Consider the following 21405-nt stretch of genomic DNA (forward strand, 5'->3'; position numbering starts at 1 on the left):
CTGATGTCCCGTAAAGGAGAGTTGAGTCATTCTGAGTGCCCAGGGAGGTCTGTTGGCTCTTACTTGTTCAAATGTCTATTGGGAAACTCTCAGAGCTGGGTCCTGAGACTCTGGAATGGAAGACCAGGAGCTTGACTCGTTAAGGTGGGATGGGATGGGCTGAGGACCAGTTTGACTGAAGGCCTCTTGCATTCTGCCCCCACTGCTGCAGGTTTCTCTCCCGGCACATGGTGAACATAGACAAAAACAAAAACACCACCACAACAACAAAACTCCTGGAAACAAAGCTATTTTTAAAAACTGTTATCAAGAGATCTTCCTTCTGAGGCAAGAACCTTACTCCCTCCTCGTTGGGCTTTACTCATCTGTGGCCCCGGAATGTGTTGGAAGGTGAGGGCCTCAAGGCCACACTGGTTGATCTGAAATCCGTGTTTATGTCCCAGCATGTGGCAATGTGCTCCACTCTGATGACACTTTTCGTTTCTAATAATAGAGCAGATGAAGTAATATTGCAATTGATGTTCCCGGGGATTTGATTGGATAAGTGCATAAACCCTGGAGGGGGAAGGGGGTTGTATGGACGGATCACATTAGTATTCCTGTCCTATCAATGTGCGGGGCCGCGAACAACGTCAGCCGGACCGATTCCCTGCGTCTGCCGGTCCCGCCACGGATTCATTAGGGATCCTCAAACAGATGAGCCCCGTGGAGACGAGGAATCAAGACAACGGATTAGAGCCAATTGCCTGCTTCGGGGACTGCCAGCCCTTCCAGGCCTGGTGACGGGGGAGGGAGGAGATAGACGAACGGAGCGCCGCTGCGGGAAGACACCCGAAGCTAGAGCGACAATCTCCCCCTGCCCGCCCTCCCCTCCACCTGGCAGCGCAGGCTTTGAAAGCTGCTCACCCATCTGAATGGAAACTAGGAACCGCCGGGCGGCGTGTTCCTTCTCGCCCAGCCTCGCGATCCATGCCGAGGGGAAGGCAGTGCGAGCCCGCGCCAGCGTCCAGCTCCCGGGACAGGGCCGGCAGTGCTGCTGAGCAGAACTTGACCGAGCTCCTTCCTCGCTGCTAGTGGAAGCGATGCTGCACGGCACAGCCAGCGCTTCCCCGGCTCTCCTTCAAGCTGAAGGTTACCCACCCGCGCAGCCAGTCCCAAGCCTGTGAGCGCCGCGCCTCGGGTCCCGGCTCCGGCTGCTTGGCGGCGGCGCGCAGGGCAACTACCTGGCCGCCCGCGCCGGGGCGCACTGCACCAGCGGCTTCGGCTTGGTGGATGTGTATGCATGAGTTCTGCACCGAATGGGCGCAAAAAGCGCCCCAGCCGGTCCACCCGCTCCTCAATCTTCCAGATCAGCAAGCCCCCGCTGCAGAGCCGGGATTGGGACCGCAGGGGCAGCGGCTCCGAGAGCGCCCACAAGACCCAGCGAGCCCTGGACGATTGCAAGATGGTAGGTGGAAAATGCGCCTCCTTTTTTTTTTTTTTTTTTTTGAGAGGTGGGGGAATCGTGTACGTTAATCTTTCGCCTGAGTGCCAGGAACTCCGCCACCCTCAGCTCCTCCATGCCGGTCACGTGCACATGCACTATTTTTAAATCTGCAGTCCCCCAGATTCGGGGTGACAACCGGGTCGTAATGGCCCCGCCAAGAAGTGCCGTGGAAAGGGTGTTGGGGTCAGCGGCTGTAGGTCGTGCCTCTACCCCCTCGGAGAATGGCAGATACGAAAGACACGGTAAACTGGCTGGCTCACCAGGGAGGGAGGGGTTGAGTAGGTAAGAGTGCTGCTTTGTGGGGAGACAGTAGCAAACAAACCCAAATAGAGTGCACGGGGCTCTGCGGAGGGGACGAAGGTTCCAGCTCAGAGGCTGTACCCGGTCTTCCCGTCAAGCTCGGAGCCCAGCCGGAGCGGTTCAGTGGTCCGGCAGGAGGTGAATGGTTTGCCTAATATAACCCACCTTTGGCCTTTATCCCCAGGCCAATTCAAATCCACATCCCAGCTGTGGTAGAGGGGAGAATTCTATGGGAGAGTTCCCAGCATCACTCTCTAGTTACCTGGGAGTGGCATGGTAGCTCTCCAAATATGCTCTGGCTCTTCAGAAACTGAGTCTGAACGGGTGGCGGCAAGTAGGTCTGGAAACAGAGCTTCCATGACGAGACTTACCGATGAAAAATAAACACTTGCTTGGGATGAAGAGAACTTACATCTTTGTGCCCCAATCTTTAAACAATCTGTAGGCTCTTTAGCAGGAGATTTGGGGAGGTGGCTCAGGGGTCAGCGAAAGCCTCTGTTTAGGTACTCAAAATAGGAAACTTCCTGATCAGTGTCTTATGAAAGAAACTCGCTCTCTTTTCCAGCTTGTCCAAGAGTTCAACACGCAAGTGGCCCTGTACCGAGAACTGGTCATTTCTATCGGGGACGTCTCTGTCAGCTGCCCCTCACTCAGGGCGGAAATGCACAAGACAAGAACCAAAGGCTGTGAAATGGCCCGCCAGGCACACCAAAAACTTGCTGCCATCTCGGGGTAGGAGACTCTTGGCATTATTTGGTAATTCATATACATGATGTGTGCATGCTGGCAGATATTTATGGTGACCAAGGCCTGAGAGATGTTCTCTGCAAATGTGAGGTTTTAACCAATCACCCCGAGATCAGGATTTTCTAGAGAGCTATGAACAGACTGTAGACCAAATTATAATCCAAAAGTTGTGTGATTCTTATATATGTATTGAATATTTGGGTTATTAAGTGATTTTTTTTAAAAATTAACTTTCAGTATGCTGGCCACATGTTGGAATTTGGGGCTTAAAATGTTTTTGCAGAATGTTTGGGCACCAAACTGAAGTTAAATCATCATGCCTCAAGATTATTTTGTCATCTGCTGCTAAACATCTACTGCACAAAAGGCCTGTGCAGTAAGGGAAAAATCTTTGCTAAATCCCAGATTTACTAAACTATTTACACCATGAGATAAATTCCTATGACATCATTTAAAATAAAATCCCTAAAATAAAGTCTTGGATATAAATTACTCTCTTCACTGTAGTGTATGAAAGGGAAGTTTTAACATGAGAAAAGCTTTTTAAAGATTGGGGAAATTCACAAATCTAACTAAATTTAAGCTTTTTGTGCCCCCCCCCAATTATTTTTATTTCTTTTTGTCACATTTATGGATTCTCATGCCGATTTTAGGTGATAAGACAGTGAGTGAAAACTTCTCTCCTGAGACCGCACTCACTCCTTCCCGATCTCTCAATAGTGGGAGAAAAGTTAGTCCTGGATTTTGTTAACAGTTCCTATTTTCAGATAAGTACAGAGAGCAAGGAAACACAGGAATCCTTATGCAGATACATTGATGTAAGTGTTTGATTCGGTCTGGATGTAGCTTTTATCTATTTGTCTTCGTGAGTATGGTTTTATCACAGTAGAAGTTCTAGTTAGTCAGACTCTCCTGATAATGTTGCAGATTGATCACTTGTAGGAATTATATCTAATTTACTTTTTTGAAAGAATCACTCTTTGTTATCTTTAATGCCATTAATATGTATAGTGACAATTATTAGTATATAAAGATTAGAAAGCTATATGTCGCCTCTCTTAATAACTAGTCTACATTTGACAACAGGCATTTTACATGATGAAAAATGATTCGCTGTGCTAACCTCCTGGAAGTGAGAGATACATAAAATACGTTGCAAACCTATTTAATTTAGTAGAAATATTGAAAAGTATTATCCTTTTCTGTTTTAACTGTTATACTATACTTAACAGGAAGTAAATCTGGGAGTGAATCTAGGAGGTGGAAAGGAATTAAGTGTTTAAGGAATTTGGGGAAGAAATGCAGCTGTGATAAATCTCAGAGAAGAAGAGAGAAAAACAATCAGAAACACAAAAGGGAATCATGGTGGACTGAAAACTGGAGAAACAATGATTCAGAAGGAAAAAGAGGGCTCAGGGCTAAGGAACCGCATCTATGTAAACTCTGTGTCTAAGAGTGTATGGTGTGGTTATATCCAGAGTTCCTTTAACTTGGAACTCAATTTGATATGTTCTAATCAGAGAAGATGGACTGGAGAAATGAACAAGGAGTTCAGTTTAGTCTATTCTGCTACACACATGAAATTCAGGTTCTTCTAAAGGTTTAGGAAAGAAAGAGTCTGAAACTATTGGCTAAAAGTTGAGTTTTGAGGATTTGAGGTGAATTTTATGAATTCAGGGGGTTATAGCCCTTTACTACTTACTTACATGTTATCTGAGGGTTGATGTTATTGGGGGCAGTTTTATAAGAATTAGTGGGAAAATAGGTTGTTCTTAGAGCCTTGCAAAAGTAAGGCCAACTCTATAGAATGTTCTAGAGTAGAATTTGAAACATTTTCCTCCTTAAAATAACAATGAAATACAGCTTAACCTTCTTTCTAAAAAATGACAGCAATATTGAAGGAAATCCCTTTAGCTCCTCACCATCTGGGCTCCATCAATGAAGGATGTGATTGCCCTTGACGGAATTCCATTCCTGATATTGCTAGTTATGTGGGCTCTCATTTCAAGCTTCATGTGAAGGCTGGTAGGGAGGCTGTAGGATTCACTTTACAATTTGATGCAGGGGTAAGAAAACAATGATTCCTGGGGAATGTAGACAGAAAGACTAGATTTCTTGACTGCCCATTGTTTGCTGGCAAAATCCATTTAGTTGATAGAATAATCCTCTGAGGGAGGGATTAGTATCCTTATTCTACAAATGGGTCTTAGAGAGGTTAGGGAAATTGCCCAAAGACACACAACTAAGAAGTGGTACAACTTTGATTTGGCCCCAGGTTTACATGCTTCTGAAATCTGTGAACTTTCCTCCATACAATGCTGCCATTCAAAAAGGTGTCACGTAAAAAAACAAAGTACTGAGACGTGCTAATGTATAGATGAACCTCCAAAAGAGTACACAAAATGAAAGAAGCCAGTCACAAAATACCAAGTATTATATGATTCCATTTATATGAAATGCTCAGAGAAAGCAAATCTGTAAGAAACAGAAAGATTAGTGGTTGAGTAGGGCTTGGGGTGGGAACAGGGTGTGAGTGCAAATGAGCTTGAGGTATCTTTTTGGGGTGATGAAATGATTCAAATTTGAATTGTGGTGATGCTTGTACAACTGTATGTTTTCTGAAAATCAATGAATCATTCAATCAATGATTGAAATCAATCAAATTCACTTAAAATGAGTGAATTTTATGGTATGTAAAGGATACCTCAATAAATGTTTTTAAAAAGGTATGATCACCATCAAAAAGGTATGATGAACACTTGACTTTCATTGGCTTTATTCTTTTCTACATATGTAGCTTTTAGTGAAAGGGATACGAGCTACAGGGATGGGATAAAGTAAATCTTGGCTCTCCATGCATTCATCAAGATGCCTGCCTGATAGTGATCATCTAAGCACCAATGTGTTGTTCTTTGTAGGAATACAGGTGGGGGAAAAGGCAGGACTTGAAGGAGTAAATGAATTTCTTACCAACACAGACCACTCCTTTCTTCTCTACCACCTGGCTCTGGGGCCAGAGGAAGAAGGCAGGGTTGAAAGTGGACAGGGTAAAAAGAAAATGAGGCAAGACAAACAGAGAGGAAGAGAAAAAACAGAGTTAGGATTAAACCACACAGGTAGCCCATGGCATTGTGAGACCTCTCTATTGAGACCCACAATTTCATCATCCCTAAGGTCTGTAACATTTTAATGTCTCTGAATTTACAGTTCATTTTACAATGGATGATGCATCATATTGAGTGGCAGCATCTTTTCTTTCCTAATGGTACATAAAACAGTGGTGTTTCTTACAATGGATGATGTCTAAATTTAATAAAATACAGTTTGGGTTAAAAGTAAAAAAAAAAAAGAATTAAGCCAGAAATGCTACATCCCTTTCATCCCTGACCAGTTGAAACTCTGAAGGAATGGTGACCACAAAAGAAGAAAACTCGGGGGCTTCCCTGGTGGCGCAGTGGTTGAGAGTCTGCCTGCTAATGCAGGGGACACGGGGTCGAGCCCTGGTCTGGGAAGATCCCACATGCCGCGGAGCAACTAGGCCCGTGAGCCACAATTACTGAGCCTGCGCGTCTGGAGCCTGTGCTCCGCAACAAGAGAGGCCGCGATAGTGAGAGGCCCGCGCACCGCGATGAGGAGTGGCCCCCGCTTGCCACAACTAGAGAAAGCCCTCGCACAGAAATGAAGACCCAACACAGCCAAAAATAAATAAATAAATTTTTAAAAAAACACCAAAAAAAAAAACAAAACTCCATCCCACACCACAGTCTTTATGGTCATCATTACTGCCATGAGAGTCAATGTAGGAGCACTTTAGGTTCCCAAGGTAGTGCTTCAAAAAAAAAAGAAGAAAACTCGGACTGTGTTTCTCACTAGCTGACCCTGGGTAAGAAGACCATCTTCACAGATACAATCAAAACACTTTCTCAAATTGTGTTTAGATCAACAGAAGTTCAGGTACAGCCTTTTCTTTCAAAGGCATTGGATGTTTTCTGGGCAGAGCCAGCCAGCTGAATCCAAAGTCTCCTCTGAATGGTTTGATTTACCACAGTTATTGTACCTTCACCATGCTGATTCTCTCCTAGGCATTAAAGCTAAGAGGGGCACTGCTCGATGTTTCTGTGTATGTGTGTGCAATGCACACACGTCAGGGGTAGGAAGTTGTCTGGACCCTGTCTCCTTGGACTTCCCTCCAAAAATGACTTCTGAGACCCCTTTGAAGAATCCCTAAGGCTCCATGATACAGAGAGTACTGATTTAGCAAAATATCCTTGTTTTATGTTTGAGGAATCTGAGATTTGGAGGATTTAAAGTGACAACTTGGTCGAGTGTACATGAGGATTTTACAGTCAGGCAAACCGGGGCTGAATACCATCTTTGCTGACCTTGATGGAATTACTTACTCTCTAAATCTCAATTCCCTTATCTGTAAACTAGTTGTCATGCTCACTCCTGGGGTAGTTGAGAGGATTTAGGGAGCCAGGTGGGTGATGCCTACCCTGACAGGGATACTCTGCCAGTCCCAGGCTGCTCTAAGACTGGAACGCAGGTTTCATGCTCTCTGGTCTAGTGCCTGTTCTATCAACCACACCATCTCCTGAGAGTGAAGAGAGAAGAGTACAGCATATAAGCTAGGAGGGCCCAGAAGAACCAATATCCTCCAGCAAACCCCAGGAGTTTATGCTATGGCTGTTGGGCTGGTTATTAGGAGTCCTTTGCCTTTGCTGATGTGGTACCTTTGTTGCACTGGATATTCACACCATGACCTTCTGTTAGTGGCTGCTGATTAGAGTGAAAGTGAGGTTTGAGTATGCTAATGTGAGAGGCAATATAGCTGTCGTGGCAAAGAGCATTGACTCTAAATCAGATTAGACCTGGATAAAATCCTGGTTTTACCACTTACTAGGGATACATGTGTACTGATATTGCAAATTGCTTCATAGGGTGGTAAACGGCAGTGTGGCACAGTGGTTAAGTATATAGACTTTGGCGCTAGACTGCCAGTATTCAAATCTCAGCCTTACCACTCATAAATAGTGTGACCTTGGGCAAAGATGCTGCCTCTCTCTGCCTCAATTTCTTAATCAGCAAAATAGGGCTAATACATAATGGGACCAAATCATACAGTATTCTGAGGATTGAGTAAAGTAACATACAGGAAGCGCTTAGAAGACTGCCTAGCATACAGCAAATGCTATTATTAAGTTCAGATTAGTGTTACTGTAATTACTAATAAGACATTTAAAATTCAGGTGGTCAAGATACATTTATATAAAAAAAAATCTGCCCCTCAAATATTTTTCAAATAAATATTTTAGCTGAAATAAATTTTTGTTTACTTTGGTTTCTTACATTATGTTCTGAGGAATTTTCTCGGTTGAAACTTCCCAGATGGCTACCAAAAGGCCTCTTCTTTAATATCTTAAAAGCAATATGGAGATGTGAAGGTTCAAAAGTAGTTAAGTTTAGAAATACTTTCTTGGTATAAATCAACCTAGTTTCTTCATAAATCATAATATTTACAAAATCTTTTGGCCCAGCTCTGGTATAAGCTATGTGGACAAGCTTATGCCATTGGACAAGACTGTTAAATCCTCTGTACACCTCAATAATTGAATTTAATGATTTCTGAGTTGTCCGGCTTCATCATTCTAGTGTTCTATGTTAATTCGTGTAGAATCACATAGATTTTGTTTACAGAACTGAGCTATGAAAAAATCAGCACATGCAGGAAGTTTGATGATTGAAGTCCGGAAATAATTTGTCAGGATGTGAACATACTATGATCACAAGGAGAATCTTAATCTCCTAATGGCTTCCGGGAACAATATAATGATTATCCTAGGGATCCATACCCACAGATTTTAGGTTTTTCCTTTCAGCAATTATTTTCCTGGCCAGCCATGCCTGTGTTTTTCTCCTTTCTCCTTGCATCTCTCCTTGTGTTTTTTCTTCTATTTTTTTGGTCTATTTTAGTTTTGTTTGATTCTTCTTTGACTTTTCTGCTCTGTATTTTTCCAGTCCCCCTTTTTGTCCATTCCCTGTCGTGTTTGCTAGGATGTTGAAATGGGAGCGAGAGAATACAGAACTGCAGCTTAGTCAGTGATGCTTCCTCTCAGCACTTTGGCTGAGACTGCAGCAATTACGTGGGGTGGTAGAGAGCGGAAGGAGTATTTGTTGACCGTCGAGGCAGCTCACTCAGCTTTCTTTAATCCACATGATGGAGGAGGCCTGAGGTATAGTAAAATAAGCCTGGTTGGCAAGCGTGCCAAGCCACCTACACTGTCCTTTATGTTTCCTTCCTATTACAGGTGTTTGGGTTTTTAAATTTTAACTCTCACTGGTCAAATAGTGAAAGGTGAGTTATATCTGCACCAAAAGAATATGCTATCCATCTGAGATAATGATGGGAGAACAATTCTGTGTTAGTTTTCTAGGGCTATAGTAACAGAGTACCACAAACTGAGTAGCTTAAACAGCAGAAAGTTCTCGTCTCACAGTTCTCGAGGCTAGAAGTCCAAGATCAAGGTAAGGCAGGGTTGGTTCCTTCTGAGGGCTGGGAGGAAGAATCTGTTCCTATCTCTAGCTTCTAGTGGTTTGCTAGCAATCTTGGTGTTTCTTGGCTTGTTGAAGTATCTCTGCCTCCATCTTCACATGTTCTTCTGTGTGAGTGTGTGTCCAAATTTTCCCTTTTTATAAGGACATCAGTCTTACTGAATTAGGGTCCCACTCTACTGTACCAGTATGACCTCACGCTAACTTAACTAATTACATCTGCACCAACCTATTTCCAAATAAGGTCACATTCTGAGATGCTGGGTGTCAGAACTTCAACATATGAATTTGGGGGGTGGGGAGAAGAAAGTTCCACCCATAGCAAATTCCCTTCACCCATCTGCAGTAGAATACACACTTCGGGTTGTTTGTTTCACCCAGTGGGGATGGAGTTTTGCCCAACACTATCTACATACTTTCTCAACACTTTTGCACAAAGACTTCCCAGCACCCAGTGTTTTATCATTTGCAAGACTGTAGCTCATATTAGGGGTGGGGTTTGTGACCATGGAATAGAATGCTTTCTGTATGAAATGGATGTGTTCACAAAGAATCCCCAATATGGTTAGCACTTTGCTATAACCAGTTTAATTACTGGTGTCTGAAGGTGGAGCAAAATCCAACTGCCAAACAGAATGTTAGGAGGAGGAGTAGGTGCACCTTACAATCCACACGTAGGACGTTCACTTTCTCTGGTCTGCATGGCCAGAAGTGATTAGGTGGTGGTCCCTCAGTGGTGCTGATTCTGTTGCTTCAGGGCCATAGCATACTCAGGAGCAAGTGACAAAGGACTGCCTCACACCAAATTAAAGAAGCGTGCTATTCTTATCAACCAAACTAAACGTGATAGGGAATCTAGATACATGGTCTCCCACTGCCAGTTGAAGTTTAGCCTTTTTATGTTTTGAACAGATCTAATGACTTTCACCTTGTTAGAGCTCTCTAATAGATGTTCCAATTAGAGGGAAAATTAAACCTAAAACAAACTCTAGGAAACTCATCATCACTTTATTATTTATACCGTGAAGTACAAGAGAGCAAGGCTGTGTTTCATTCATGTTTGCACCAAGTGCCAAGCTCGTGAAGAAATGTGCATCTTGTTTGGTCATTAAGTTTACTTGGTATTTTTAAATCTATTCTTAAAAGACACTGTGTTATATACTTCAATTTAAAAATCAACTATACTTCCCTGATGGTGCAGTGGTTAAGAATCTGCCTGCCAATGCAGGGGACATGGGTTCAAGCCCTGGTCCAGGAAGATCCCACATGCCACAGAGCAACTAAGCCCGTGCACCACAGCTACTGAGCCTGCGCGCCTAGAGCCTGTGCTCCGCAACAAGAGAAGCCACCACAATGAGAAGCCTGCGCACTGGAACAAAGAGTAACCCCCATTCGCCGCAACTAGAGAAAGCCCGCGCGCACCAACGAAGACACAACACAGCCAATAAATAAATACATACATAAATATTTTTAAAAAACAATAAAATAGAAAATGTTGAAAAAATCAACTGTAGTTCAATAAGAGGAAAAAAAGAAACTGTGTCTTGACACAGACACACAGTTTAGTAAAAAAGGAGCAAATAGATTAGCTTACATTTTATATCTCTATTACATTTGACTGTTATTTCTTTCTAGTTTGTAACTATAAAACCAATGTTGGTTTTTAAATGAGAGGACTTGAGAGCACACTTAAGATTGTTTTCTGAGGCATACGTGTTCCTTATTATAAGAAATTAGTGGGCGGTGTGTATTTTAGAATTACTCAGAAGGTAATCATGTTTGAGGTTATTTGATAAAATATCACCCTAACATCTGCTTGGTGGCTTTATATTGAATAGTTAAATAACCATTTTCTATTGAGGTCATTTTTTAAAAACCATTCTTTCAACTTTTAGCCCTTGAAAGTTTAGATGTGTCTCATCCAAAAAGGTATCTACATAAAGCAAGCTCCAGAGCAGTAACTAAACCACCAGTCAGTTCATTTATTTCCTCTGCTCTAGAAGACATGACTTTTTTAAAAAAAGGAAAAATCTCATGAAAAACATTTAATTGCTTGTCTATATACATATTTACACATATGTATATTGCTTGTTCATATACACATATTTAGATACATTTATAAACAAATACTAAAATTTGTGAAATAGACTCTTGCTAGGATAATGTGTCTAAGCTTTTAAACAGAAGTGTTGATTTAGCAAATAATGTTTCCAATCTAATGGAAAACTCTAGATACAAGCAGGTTAACAAAAATTACATTTGCAGGTGTAGATAAACAGTAAACTAATAATCTACAGCAATTTAACTGAGTTCGAGCAAAAGGGGGAAGTGCATGCTAACCCAGAAGTCATCAAACCCCTAGTGTATTATTCAGTCACTAAAAATAAGTATCTTAAAGTCCCCCTCAGTCTTATTCTGTCAGTTAGTAAGTCCTGTAGTATTTTATCTTTTTCAGTGTCTATTGTATCTTCCCCTTTTTCCCCCATTTCTGTGGCCGCCCACTTAGTTCAGAATCATGTCCCCTCAGGCCATCAACTATTGTAGTACCTCGCGGTTGTTCTCCTTACCACCAGTCTCTCACCTCTTCTTTTCAACTTATTCACCAGATCCAGACTAATCCTCCTAACACTCTCCTCTGATCTTGTCACTTCTTTGCTTTAAAACTTCCAAAGATGCCCCATTGCCTAAAGCAGTGTTTCTTCACATGTGTTCCCTGCGTTGCCTGTCTCAGAATCACCTGGGGTGCCCTCGGACCGAAAGAACCAAAATTCTGGGGAATGAGCCCTGAAAATCCAATTTTTTAAACAAGCACCACCCCATCCCCCAGGAGATTCTTGAACTTGCTAAATATGAGGCCTGTCAGCCTGAAGCAGTGATTCTCAACCTGGGCTGCCCACTGCAATCACCCAGGAAACTTTAAAAAATTGTCGATGTTTGAATTCTATCCCTAGAGTTTCTGATTTAAATGATCTGGGAGGCAGCCTGGGCATTGGGATATTTTTTAAAGCTCCCCAAGTGAGCATTTGTATAAAAATGGATTACATTTAGCTACACTGAACAAAAAATTCAAAGACACCAGTGTTTATTCTCTCACAGAAAAGAAGCCCTAGAATGGCCAATTCGGAACCGGTGTGCTGGCTCCAGGAAATCAGCATTTCTGTCACCCACTCTTTGTTTATGTCTTCCATCCTCAGTCTGACTTTATGATGTGAGATTACTATAGGAGCTACAGCCATGAGTCCCAGTTCCAGACTGGAAGAAAGGATGAAGGGGGAAAGCCACACTTCCCAGCTGGGTGTGCTCTTTTTAAGCAGACCCAAACAAAACTTCTTCCAGAACTGCATCATATGGTCACATCTAACTACAAGGGAGACTAGGAAATGTATTCTTTTATCACTGCCACCTTAAATAAAAGGAGGACTTTATTACTAAGGAAAAGAGAGAGAGCAGATATTGGGAAACAACTAATGAACTCTGTCCCCAGCCTGTATTCCCGGACTTAACTTTTACTATTTAACTTGTAAATGCTTTACTTACTCAAACTAGTCTGCTTTTTATTCCTTAAGGGTGTGTAACAGGATGGCCCTAGTCTATGAGTCTACATCTATGGGTTTTATATGAAAAAGCACATTCTAGCTATTAAAAGAAATAATTTACTCTCCTAAATGTCAAGGTCTTACGTGCAGTCTCATTGCCTGCCATGCTCCTCGCACTGAAATTCAGAGCAGATGGAAGGGTCCCAAAGGAATTAAGAAAGTTTTGCTGTTTTTAAATGGACCCATGGAAAAGATTAGAGGTTCAGGAACCACTTGGGAGGACAGGAAGTCAGGCAAGGTGCCCTTGAAAGGGCTTGAGTATAATTTTCACAAAGCAGGATGTGAAATAAGATAGGGCCTGTAAGGAGGATAAGTAGTGGCACTCAAGAAATCAATTTTTAAAAATCTACCAGAAATTGAGTGGGACTCTTCTTTTAAAAAAATAAATTTAAACTTTCTTTTATATCAAAGAAAAAAATTCCATCAAGGAGTTAAAATCTGATGAGCTATAACAGGAATAAAAGGGAGGGAGGCAGGGTTTTCTGGATATGGGGATAAGATGATCTGTGATCAAGATTATGAGTTTATTAAAAGAAATTGAACTTGAAATTCATTATCTCATGTAAACAATGTTATATCCAGTAGTCAGGCCATAAATGGTATTTAATCCATAATTTCCTAAATTATAAACCTATTCAACACATATGACAGTATATTCGATGGGGAAATATATTCATTTCCAACTCTGGAAGTCATCTTCCTTTCTGGGAACCTATTCATAGAGCACCCACCATATGCCACATGCTTTTCTAGGTGCTGGAGACATAGCAGTTCTGAAATAGAGAAGGGCCCTGCATTCATGGTGAGGATAATCAAGAAGTGCTATAGTCTGAAGATTTGTGTCCCCACAAAATGTGTATGTTGAAATCCTAATGCCCAGTGTGATGATACTGGTAGGTGGGCCTTTGGGAGGTACTGAAGCCATGAGGGTGGAGCCCTCATGAATGGGATTAGTGCACTAATAAAAAAAGTCTCCAGAAATATCCCTCACCCCTTCCATAATGTGTGGACACAGAAAGAGGACACTGGCTATGAACCAGGGAGAAGGCTGTCACCAAACATGACCAAGCTTGTGCCTTGATCTCAGACTTCCTAGCCTCCAAAACTGTGAGAAATAAATTTCTGTTGTTTTTAAGCCACCAAGTCTGTGGTATTTTGTTATAGCAGCCTGAATGGACAAAGACAAAAAGAAACATGCAAAGGATAGAACATTTCACAGAGTGATAAAAGCAATGAAGAAAATAAAATTGGATAGTATTATTAAAGAATGATGGATGCAATGAGGTGACATCTGAGAAGGTGACATTCTAACTTGATATCTGACTTTGAGAAGGGACAGTCATGTGATCAACTAAGAGAAAAATATTTCAGGCAGAAGGAATAGCAAGTGTAAAAGTCCTAAAATGAAATGACCTTCGCAGGTCTGAAGAAAAGAAAGGAGACTAGATTTTCAGTTTGGAATTGTCTTCAGCTGCAAGTAACATAGACCAGATTTCAGTGACATCCATACATAAAGGTTTATTTTCTCACATAATTATAAACCCAGGGATAGGGGATAGCACACATTGCTTCATGGTTTAAAGATATCAGGCCTGAGATTTCTATAATCAGGCCTTTCCCTCTAGGTCCCAAGATTGCTGCTTCACCTCCAGAAATTCTGTCCATGCTCCCAGCAAGTAGGAAGGACAGATAGCAAAAGGCAAAAACATAAGACAATTGTGTCCCTTTTAAAAGAGCTTTCTCAGAAGCCTCACACGGCAACTTCCATGAACATCTTGTTGACCAGGACCGTGTCCCGTGGCTTTCTTGGCTACAAGTTTCATGATCTGATTTACATATATCTCTCTCCATACTAGCTGTCTAGTGAGGACAAAAATTTCCCAATCTGTAAGCCAAAGTGATGCTTCCTGAGGCCTAGGATAGGGGAACTTTAGCAAGACTGGGGAGACAGGAAGGGTAGGGAGCTTGGATGTGAGAAGTGAGCAAAGGGGTGCTAGAGGGGGAGAAAGTAGTGGGAGGAGATGCCCTAGCATCTACCTCTCCTTCCTGCCCATTTCCTTCTTGGTTTATCGGTCCATCCATTTCTTCATTAAACATTGAACACCTACAATGGGCCAGCCACTGTGCTAAGCTCTGAAAGTATAAAGATAAATACAACACAGCTCCTGCCCTTTGAGGAGCTCATCACCTAGCATCTGTGTAAGACAGACATGTAAACAAATCATTGCAAAACAGTGCAATCACTGCTACAATAGAAATATGTGGATGATATAGGAGAGGCATAAAGGAGGCGGCAATCAGCTCTGCCTGGGTGGGTGTAGCCAGGAAAGACAACTTCATAAAGGACAGGATACCACTTGGACTGAGCTTTGAGAGCAACGAGCAGTGTACTTTCACTTTTATTTGTGTAGCCTTGGGCTTCCTGCCATGAGCAAACTTTAAGGGATGCTTTTTGTCTGTCTTGAGCCAAGGGGAAGCAGAAATAGGAGTTTAAATGTGCTGAGAACCAACTGTGTGCTGTACCCTTTGCATACATTCCTTCATGATTAAATGAGTTCATCTGAAATAATATTTACTTAGAACCCAGTGAGATAATGTTTTAAAGTGAGATATGTTGGCTAAGAAATGCATTTACCTACAAATAACAGAAACTAGCCCATAGTGGCCTAATCAGAGGCCACTCTGTAGGTAGGTGGGAGCTGGGATTATTTCACAAGTTGGAGCATGTCCGGACAGTGGTCCTAGGGATTCTTGTGGTTCTAGTGACTTGTCCCTTGTGGTTCCAAGATAGTGGCCCCATCCAGAGCCAATAAAACACCAGGACTGACTCTTGATTCTAGATGAAGCATACCTCACCTGGAAGCTTTCCAAGGCACCCATACTGCTAAATATTTTTTAAATTTCCATTTTTTAGTACATTTAGTTCAGAGAGTTGAGGTATTTGGTCAAGATATTGGGTGGGGCTGGGGTTTGAACACTGGTCTCTCTGTTGCCAGAGTCTTTATTCTTGACACTACACTGGGCTGTTTGTTTCCCCAGATGGCCCCTTCCTTTCTTGGAGAGGCCCCAGGATTGGCCGACCTGCTTTCCTTCCCTTCCACTGTCACAAAGTATTATTTCCACTCAGAGTCTCTCTCCTTCCCTGGACTCACTTCAGCACAAGGACCTCTTCAGCCGGCACACAGCTGATTTGAGGGTTTTTAAGGTTTCCTCAGCTAGTAAGGAGAGGAAAACAGGCAGGCAGGAAAAAAATAACAAAATTATGGCCTTGCTGAAGCTGCCAGTGGAATGTGAATGGATCTCGGCTCTGCATTCTCGGGGCCTCAGCACTTCTCTCCGGGCCCTCAATTTTTCAGACTTCCTCTCTCAATACTGTGTCTATCTCAAATTTCTCTATCCTTGAGCACCTTCTTTCTTGTTTGTTTGCCTACATAAGTCCTAGAAATGTTGGACGCAGGTCAAGGTAGGCTGAATTCTGGGTTTCAAGAACCGACCTGCTTCTTCCCAACAGAAGCATTTGAGGAGGAGGGGGACACTCCATTACCACAGTGACACTGACCACCCAGCTCCACTCCAAGACATCAGTGAGCACAGGGGTGAAAAGAGAAATGGAGGTGAGGGTGAGGAGTGGTATCCAGGGCTAGAGGGGCTCAAAGGAGAGAGAGCTTCCCACTGGGTGATGGGAACACTCAAGAAAGTAACATTGAGGCTGGGTGAAAAGATGGGAAGGACTCATCGGTGACAAGAATGGAAAGAGATTACCAGACCAGTCTCAAAACATCACTTCTTTAAATACCCAAATCTTGTCAATAAACCCACAAGAGGTCCTGCTTTCCCTCAAATGGAGTTTAAAATCATAATACATAGTAATTATCTAAATTGCCCTCTTTGTGGGATTTCTAGTTTTCAGCCAGAATGATGGCTTGTTAGAGCTTCAGGCTCTGAGTTTTAGGCGCTTTTGTTCCCTTAGTGGGTCTAATTTTGAAACATTCAAATTTGGCTTGGAATTCTTATTTCCATTCTTGCCATCCACTCCCTGAGCTGAGGAATTATGCGAAGCTGATGGTTTTTTCTCTCTCAGATATTCATTATCAGTATACAGATAATTTTTGATTTTTTATCTTCATATTCCTATTAGTCCATTACTATGAAAATTCCTATTTGTCTTAGAATTAAAGAATAAACCATTCCCCCTCACCCTCACCAAAATATTTCTGATGTAGGAAAAATTTAGGTAGAAAATAGAAATTAATTCCTAAAATTACCTCTGGTGTATAATCATCTATAATTCATGCTTCTTGAATTATACACTTCAAACCTTTGGGGGGTTTGTGTCATTATTTCTGTTTAAAGGGGAATTATTTGGAAAAAAAAAAATCCACTCCTGTCTGTCCTGTTCTGCTGTAAGAAGAAGCAGATGTGGTAAGAAATGAGTATTGGGAAAGTGAGCAAGGATACATCACCTGAAGAGTCTTGTTCTTGTTCTTACTAGCACTTTATTAACTTTTATAAAAATCTATTTGTTTTGGTTTTGTGATAATCCGCATCTGGGTCCTGCTCAAAAATAGTGGCAGATGTAGAAAGACCTTCCCTCTGAGGACCACAGCAGAGTTTTCACTCCCAAATGAGCTATATGAGGCGAATGTAAATGATCAGAATCTGTCTGTGGTTGCGATTTGGGGATGTACAGTTTGGATGAGCAAAACTGTCCTCACCGTGGAAGAGAGAAACACAACTGAGAGGTGAGTGGAAAATCTTTCCTAAACTGGGTGTATTAGGACTCTCCAGAGAAAGAGCAACAATCAGGAGTGTGTGAGCAGGGGCTGGGGGCTGTAATATAAAATGAGGAATTGGCTCACACAATTATGTCTGGAGGCGGAGCAGTCCCACGATTTGCCATCTGCAAGCTGGAGACCCAGGAAAGCCAGTGGTGTAATTCACTCAGAGTCCAAAGACCTGAGAACCAATGGTGTGAGTCCCAGTCTGAGAGCAGGAGGGGACTGATGTCCTAGCTCAACAATCAGGCAGAGAGAGAGAAAGAGAATTCAACCTTCTTGCACCGTTTTGGTCTATTTGAGCCCTCAAGGGATTGAATGGCGCCCACCCACACTGGAGAGGACCACCTGCTTTACTCGGTCCGCCAATTGAAATGCTCATCTCTTCCAGAAATGCCCTCACAAACACACCCAGAAACAGTGTTTAAACACATATCTGGGCATCCTGTGGTCCAGCCAGGTTGACACATAAAATTAATCATTACACTGGGTCAGTTGCCTTGACCATAGCAGATGGCTGAAAGCCCCAGAATTCATAATTCTCTGAGAGTAGCTGTGAGATCACCTGTGGACATTTGAGAAGACTTCTCTCTGTACACAGTGAGAGGGGAGAGTTGAGGTGGCTCCTGTCCGTCAGCACATAGTCAGGAATCAGGACTCAATCGGCCCTCACCTGAGAGTACACAGTGTTTAAAGGAGACGGCTGTATCTTCCAAGCTGGGTGACTTCCATGAACATTTTTTGCCATACACCATGTTCTCTTACTATCTGAAGGTTGAGCTCAAATGGCTGCATCTGTTTGCGTACTGTACCATCATTGAATAATGAGGAAACTGCTCAGATTATTTTAGGCCACAGCATGTACCATAATGCAAAATCACTCAGCAAATGTTCCCTCCAGAAAACAAGCCCTATCAACTATTTTTATATTCATGCTTTCAATCTTTTGTTTTCTGAGGAGGAAATATGTTTTAAGCTACCAAGTCTGTTCAGACTCAGAGTAGCTTGAAATTATTCTCGAAATTTTCGTATTAGGTTACTGTACAGGCACCATGGTAGATCTGATGTGAAAATGTGAAGCGAGTTAAAATATCTATTTAGGTGTAATCTTTCCAAAAGACATGTCGTCACAGTTCATTTGGGGAAAGTCTTGCTTAATGGTTCACCTTTATAAAGACAATCTCCAACTTCTGAGAAAGAAATGCTGTGGGATGTGAGGGGGGAAGAGGCAGAAAAGGGGAATGATTCAGCTGGAAAAGAGGAAAGAAAATAGGGAAGGAGGAAGTAATTAGTTCTTTGGGAACTATGCTGATTAAGGAGTTGGCACTGCCAGGGGATAAAGGAATGAAGCTAAAGGGAAAAGAAAAGGGAAAAGGCGGTTGTAGGATTGGAGGCAGTGTGCAATTCAAGGTCTCCAAACCCAGATCCATCAGGGGCCAGAGAGGCGATGTGAAAAAGTGAAGCGGGTGAGGTAGGGTGCTGGTGGTCTGGGGAGCCCATGCCTGTGGGTCTGAAGCAGGCTGCCACACAAGCTCCACTGATTACTGATTCCCATGCGGAAAGATGGGCCAAATGTGCCATACTTGTGACTTTTTTTTCTTAAGAGAATCCATGAATTCATGTTTGTGTGTGAAATATGATTTTTAAAAGTTGGCCAACAGAAAAAGTCTGCCGACTGAAAGTGGCCCTCAGCCATTAGTGTCTACCTCTGTTAATTAGCACGCGCTTGCTTGCTCAGAATATTTGCACATCAGTGGATGTGAACAATTAGAGAGATGCCAGGATGTCTTACCATTTTCTGTTTATGTTAGTAACTGTATCCCCTTCTTAATTTCTTTGTTGCTTTCCGAATAGCACATTGTGGAGTATTAAAACTTGTCAATACCTGTCACCTCAATAAACAAAAACAAACCCCCCTGCAAAAAAAAACCCCTACCAAATATAGAAAAAAAACAGAGATATATATTTTGGCCTTGAATTGTTAGTTAATGAAGGTTAAACATATTTAATTAGCCTTAGGAACATGTTAAACATTTTTGGAATTGAACCTAAGGAAAGAAATTACAATATTTGTACATGTGTCCTGAAGTCAAATTGCTTGAAAGATCCTCTCTTTTGCTAAGACAATTATTTAAATTATCATATTACACATTACTCTTTCATATCACACAGGACCCATTGATCTTATTAGGATCAAGATCAAGACAAATAGCCTGTCAGACATATAAGAGTCTGAGTTCTACATGAAAATTAAATATAGGACATACATATTTTACTTTATCTAAATGAGATCCTAAGGGGGGAAAATACTCTCTTAACCTGATTTTGTATTATTTATATGATTTAGTATCTAGTAGGATTTAACTGAAAGAGGATGCGGTATACGAAATAGTGACAAACGTCAATTTGCACAAAAGAGTTAAGGCCATTACTAGATAGCTATTTCTGAATTCCCAGCAAAGAGTATTCATTCTCTGATCAGTTTTCTCTGCTTACGAGTGTGGAACCTACATCAAACATTTCCTTTAACTCAATGTGTCCCTTCCAGACTCAAGATTTAATGTAGCCCAGTGGATCATCCATTCTTCTCTTGCCCTTCCCCCTGCCCACCCCTCCCTCCCTCAAGCAGTTGGAAGAACAATTACTGGGGCTCATAATCCATCCCAGGTTGTCTTATGAAGACTGTTCCCCTGCCTATCATTGCAGGGGTTCTTTGCGCCTACACCTTTAGAGCTAAAGTGGGTGCTGTCTAATATTCTAGTATTTCCTGATTTCTTGGAGCCTTAGAGGCCCCTGAGAGGTGCACTTACCCTTTACTAAATAAACAGAACCCCTGTCATGATGGATATCCACTGCTTTACAGGATGCAAAATGCTTCCACAAATATTAAGTCATTTAATCTTTTTTATACTTCTCTGAGCTGGAATTATTATCCCTATTTTATGTATGAGGAAACTGAAGCTCTGAGAGGTGAAGTGACTTGTCTTTGGCCAGAGAGCATGCAAGTGGCAGAGCTGGAATGAGAAGCCAGGTCTCCTGCCTTCCAGTCCATGATCCTGTCCACTGCCCCCCAGGTACCACTCTCCAATCATCCTGTTATTTGTCTCTAAGGAATTTCTGGAGAACCAGAGCTGAGACCATGGAGATTCTTCTCTCTCTTGTAAATGGACATGCATCACCTCCATTTGTAAATATTTCCTTATTTCCCTTCAGCTGGTGTTCGGATGTATTATACAGATCTGAGGAATCCACATCATAGGCAGGACAGCAGGGAGTCCCCAGGGACAAATCCACGATAAGGAAGGAAGAATCTGGCACTTTTCTGTAATTTCTAAGAGAGTAGTATTCTTGATATAGCGTGGTCCCTAAACTCTTTCCAACCCAGGCCCTGGGATAGAACCTGTGGCTTTGAACTGAAAGCTAAATCATTAAATGCTAGAGTTTTGCAGTCCAACTAACTTTGCTTCCAGATGTTTCTCCAAATAAACAGAAGACATAGCAAACAGTCTTTTTCTAACTTTCAATCTCTGACCTGCTGGAATGATGGGTGAGCTGCACTTTCCCCAGCCTCAGGATACAATCAATTTCCAACTCCACTGCAGCCAGAAAGAGGCCATGGCAGTGATGGCCAGTTTTAGTTCGATTGGCACCTTTGTGGGATAGTTGGGACCTGGGGCAACAAAGCCTCAGGCCAGCTTACTATGCCAGTGAGCAACTAATGTGACTGTTTAGACACCTACCAGTATTTTCCAGAAACACAACCCTGGGGTCCCTGGAGTTGCCTCGGGAGGCTGGCGGCAGCCAAACAGCTGGCAGAATCAGAGCCTCTGAGATCTCAGGGCTAATTCGAAAGGGCTTTGTAACTGTGAGTACATGAGGACACTCACATTTCCCTCAGGCTGCAGCTCCTCGATTGCCCTCCAGCCCTCCCCCTGTACCGGCTCTAAAG

At 42.4% G+C, this 21405-nt stretch overlaps 1 protein-coding gene across 1 annotated transcript in view; it reads left to right on the forward strand.

Moving 5' to 3' along the window:
* Positions 1–1087: 1087 nt before the first annotated feature.
* The window catches only part of RGS7BP (regulator of G protein signaling 7 binding protein), a 116048-nt gene continuing 95730 nt past the window's right edge, over positions 1088–21405 (forward strand). Inside the window, exons 1-2 of the mRNA XM_061187841.1 lie at positions 1088–1447; positions 2352–2518. Of these exons, the coding sequence (XP_061043824.1) occupies positions 1283–1447; positions 2352–2518 (332 nt within the window). The 5' untranslated portion in view covers positions 1088–1282. The remainder of the gene's footprint in view (positions 1448–2351; positions 2519–21405) is intronic.

The sequence above is a fragment of the Eubalaena glacialis genome, chromosome 4 (assembly GCF_028564815.1).
Source record: "Eubalaena glacialis isolate mEubGla1 chromosome 4, mEubGla1.1.hap2.+ XY, whole genome shotgun sequence".
NCBI classification, from domain to species: Eukaryota; Metazoa; Chordata; class Mammalia; order Artiodactyla; family Balaenidae; genus Eubalaena; species Eubalaena glacialis.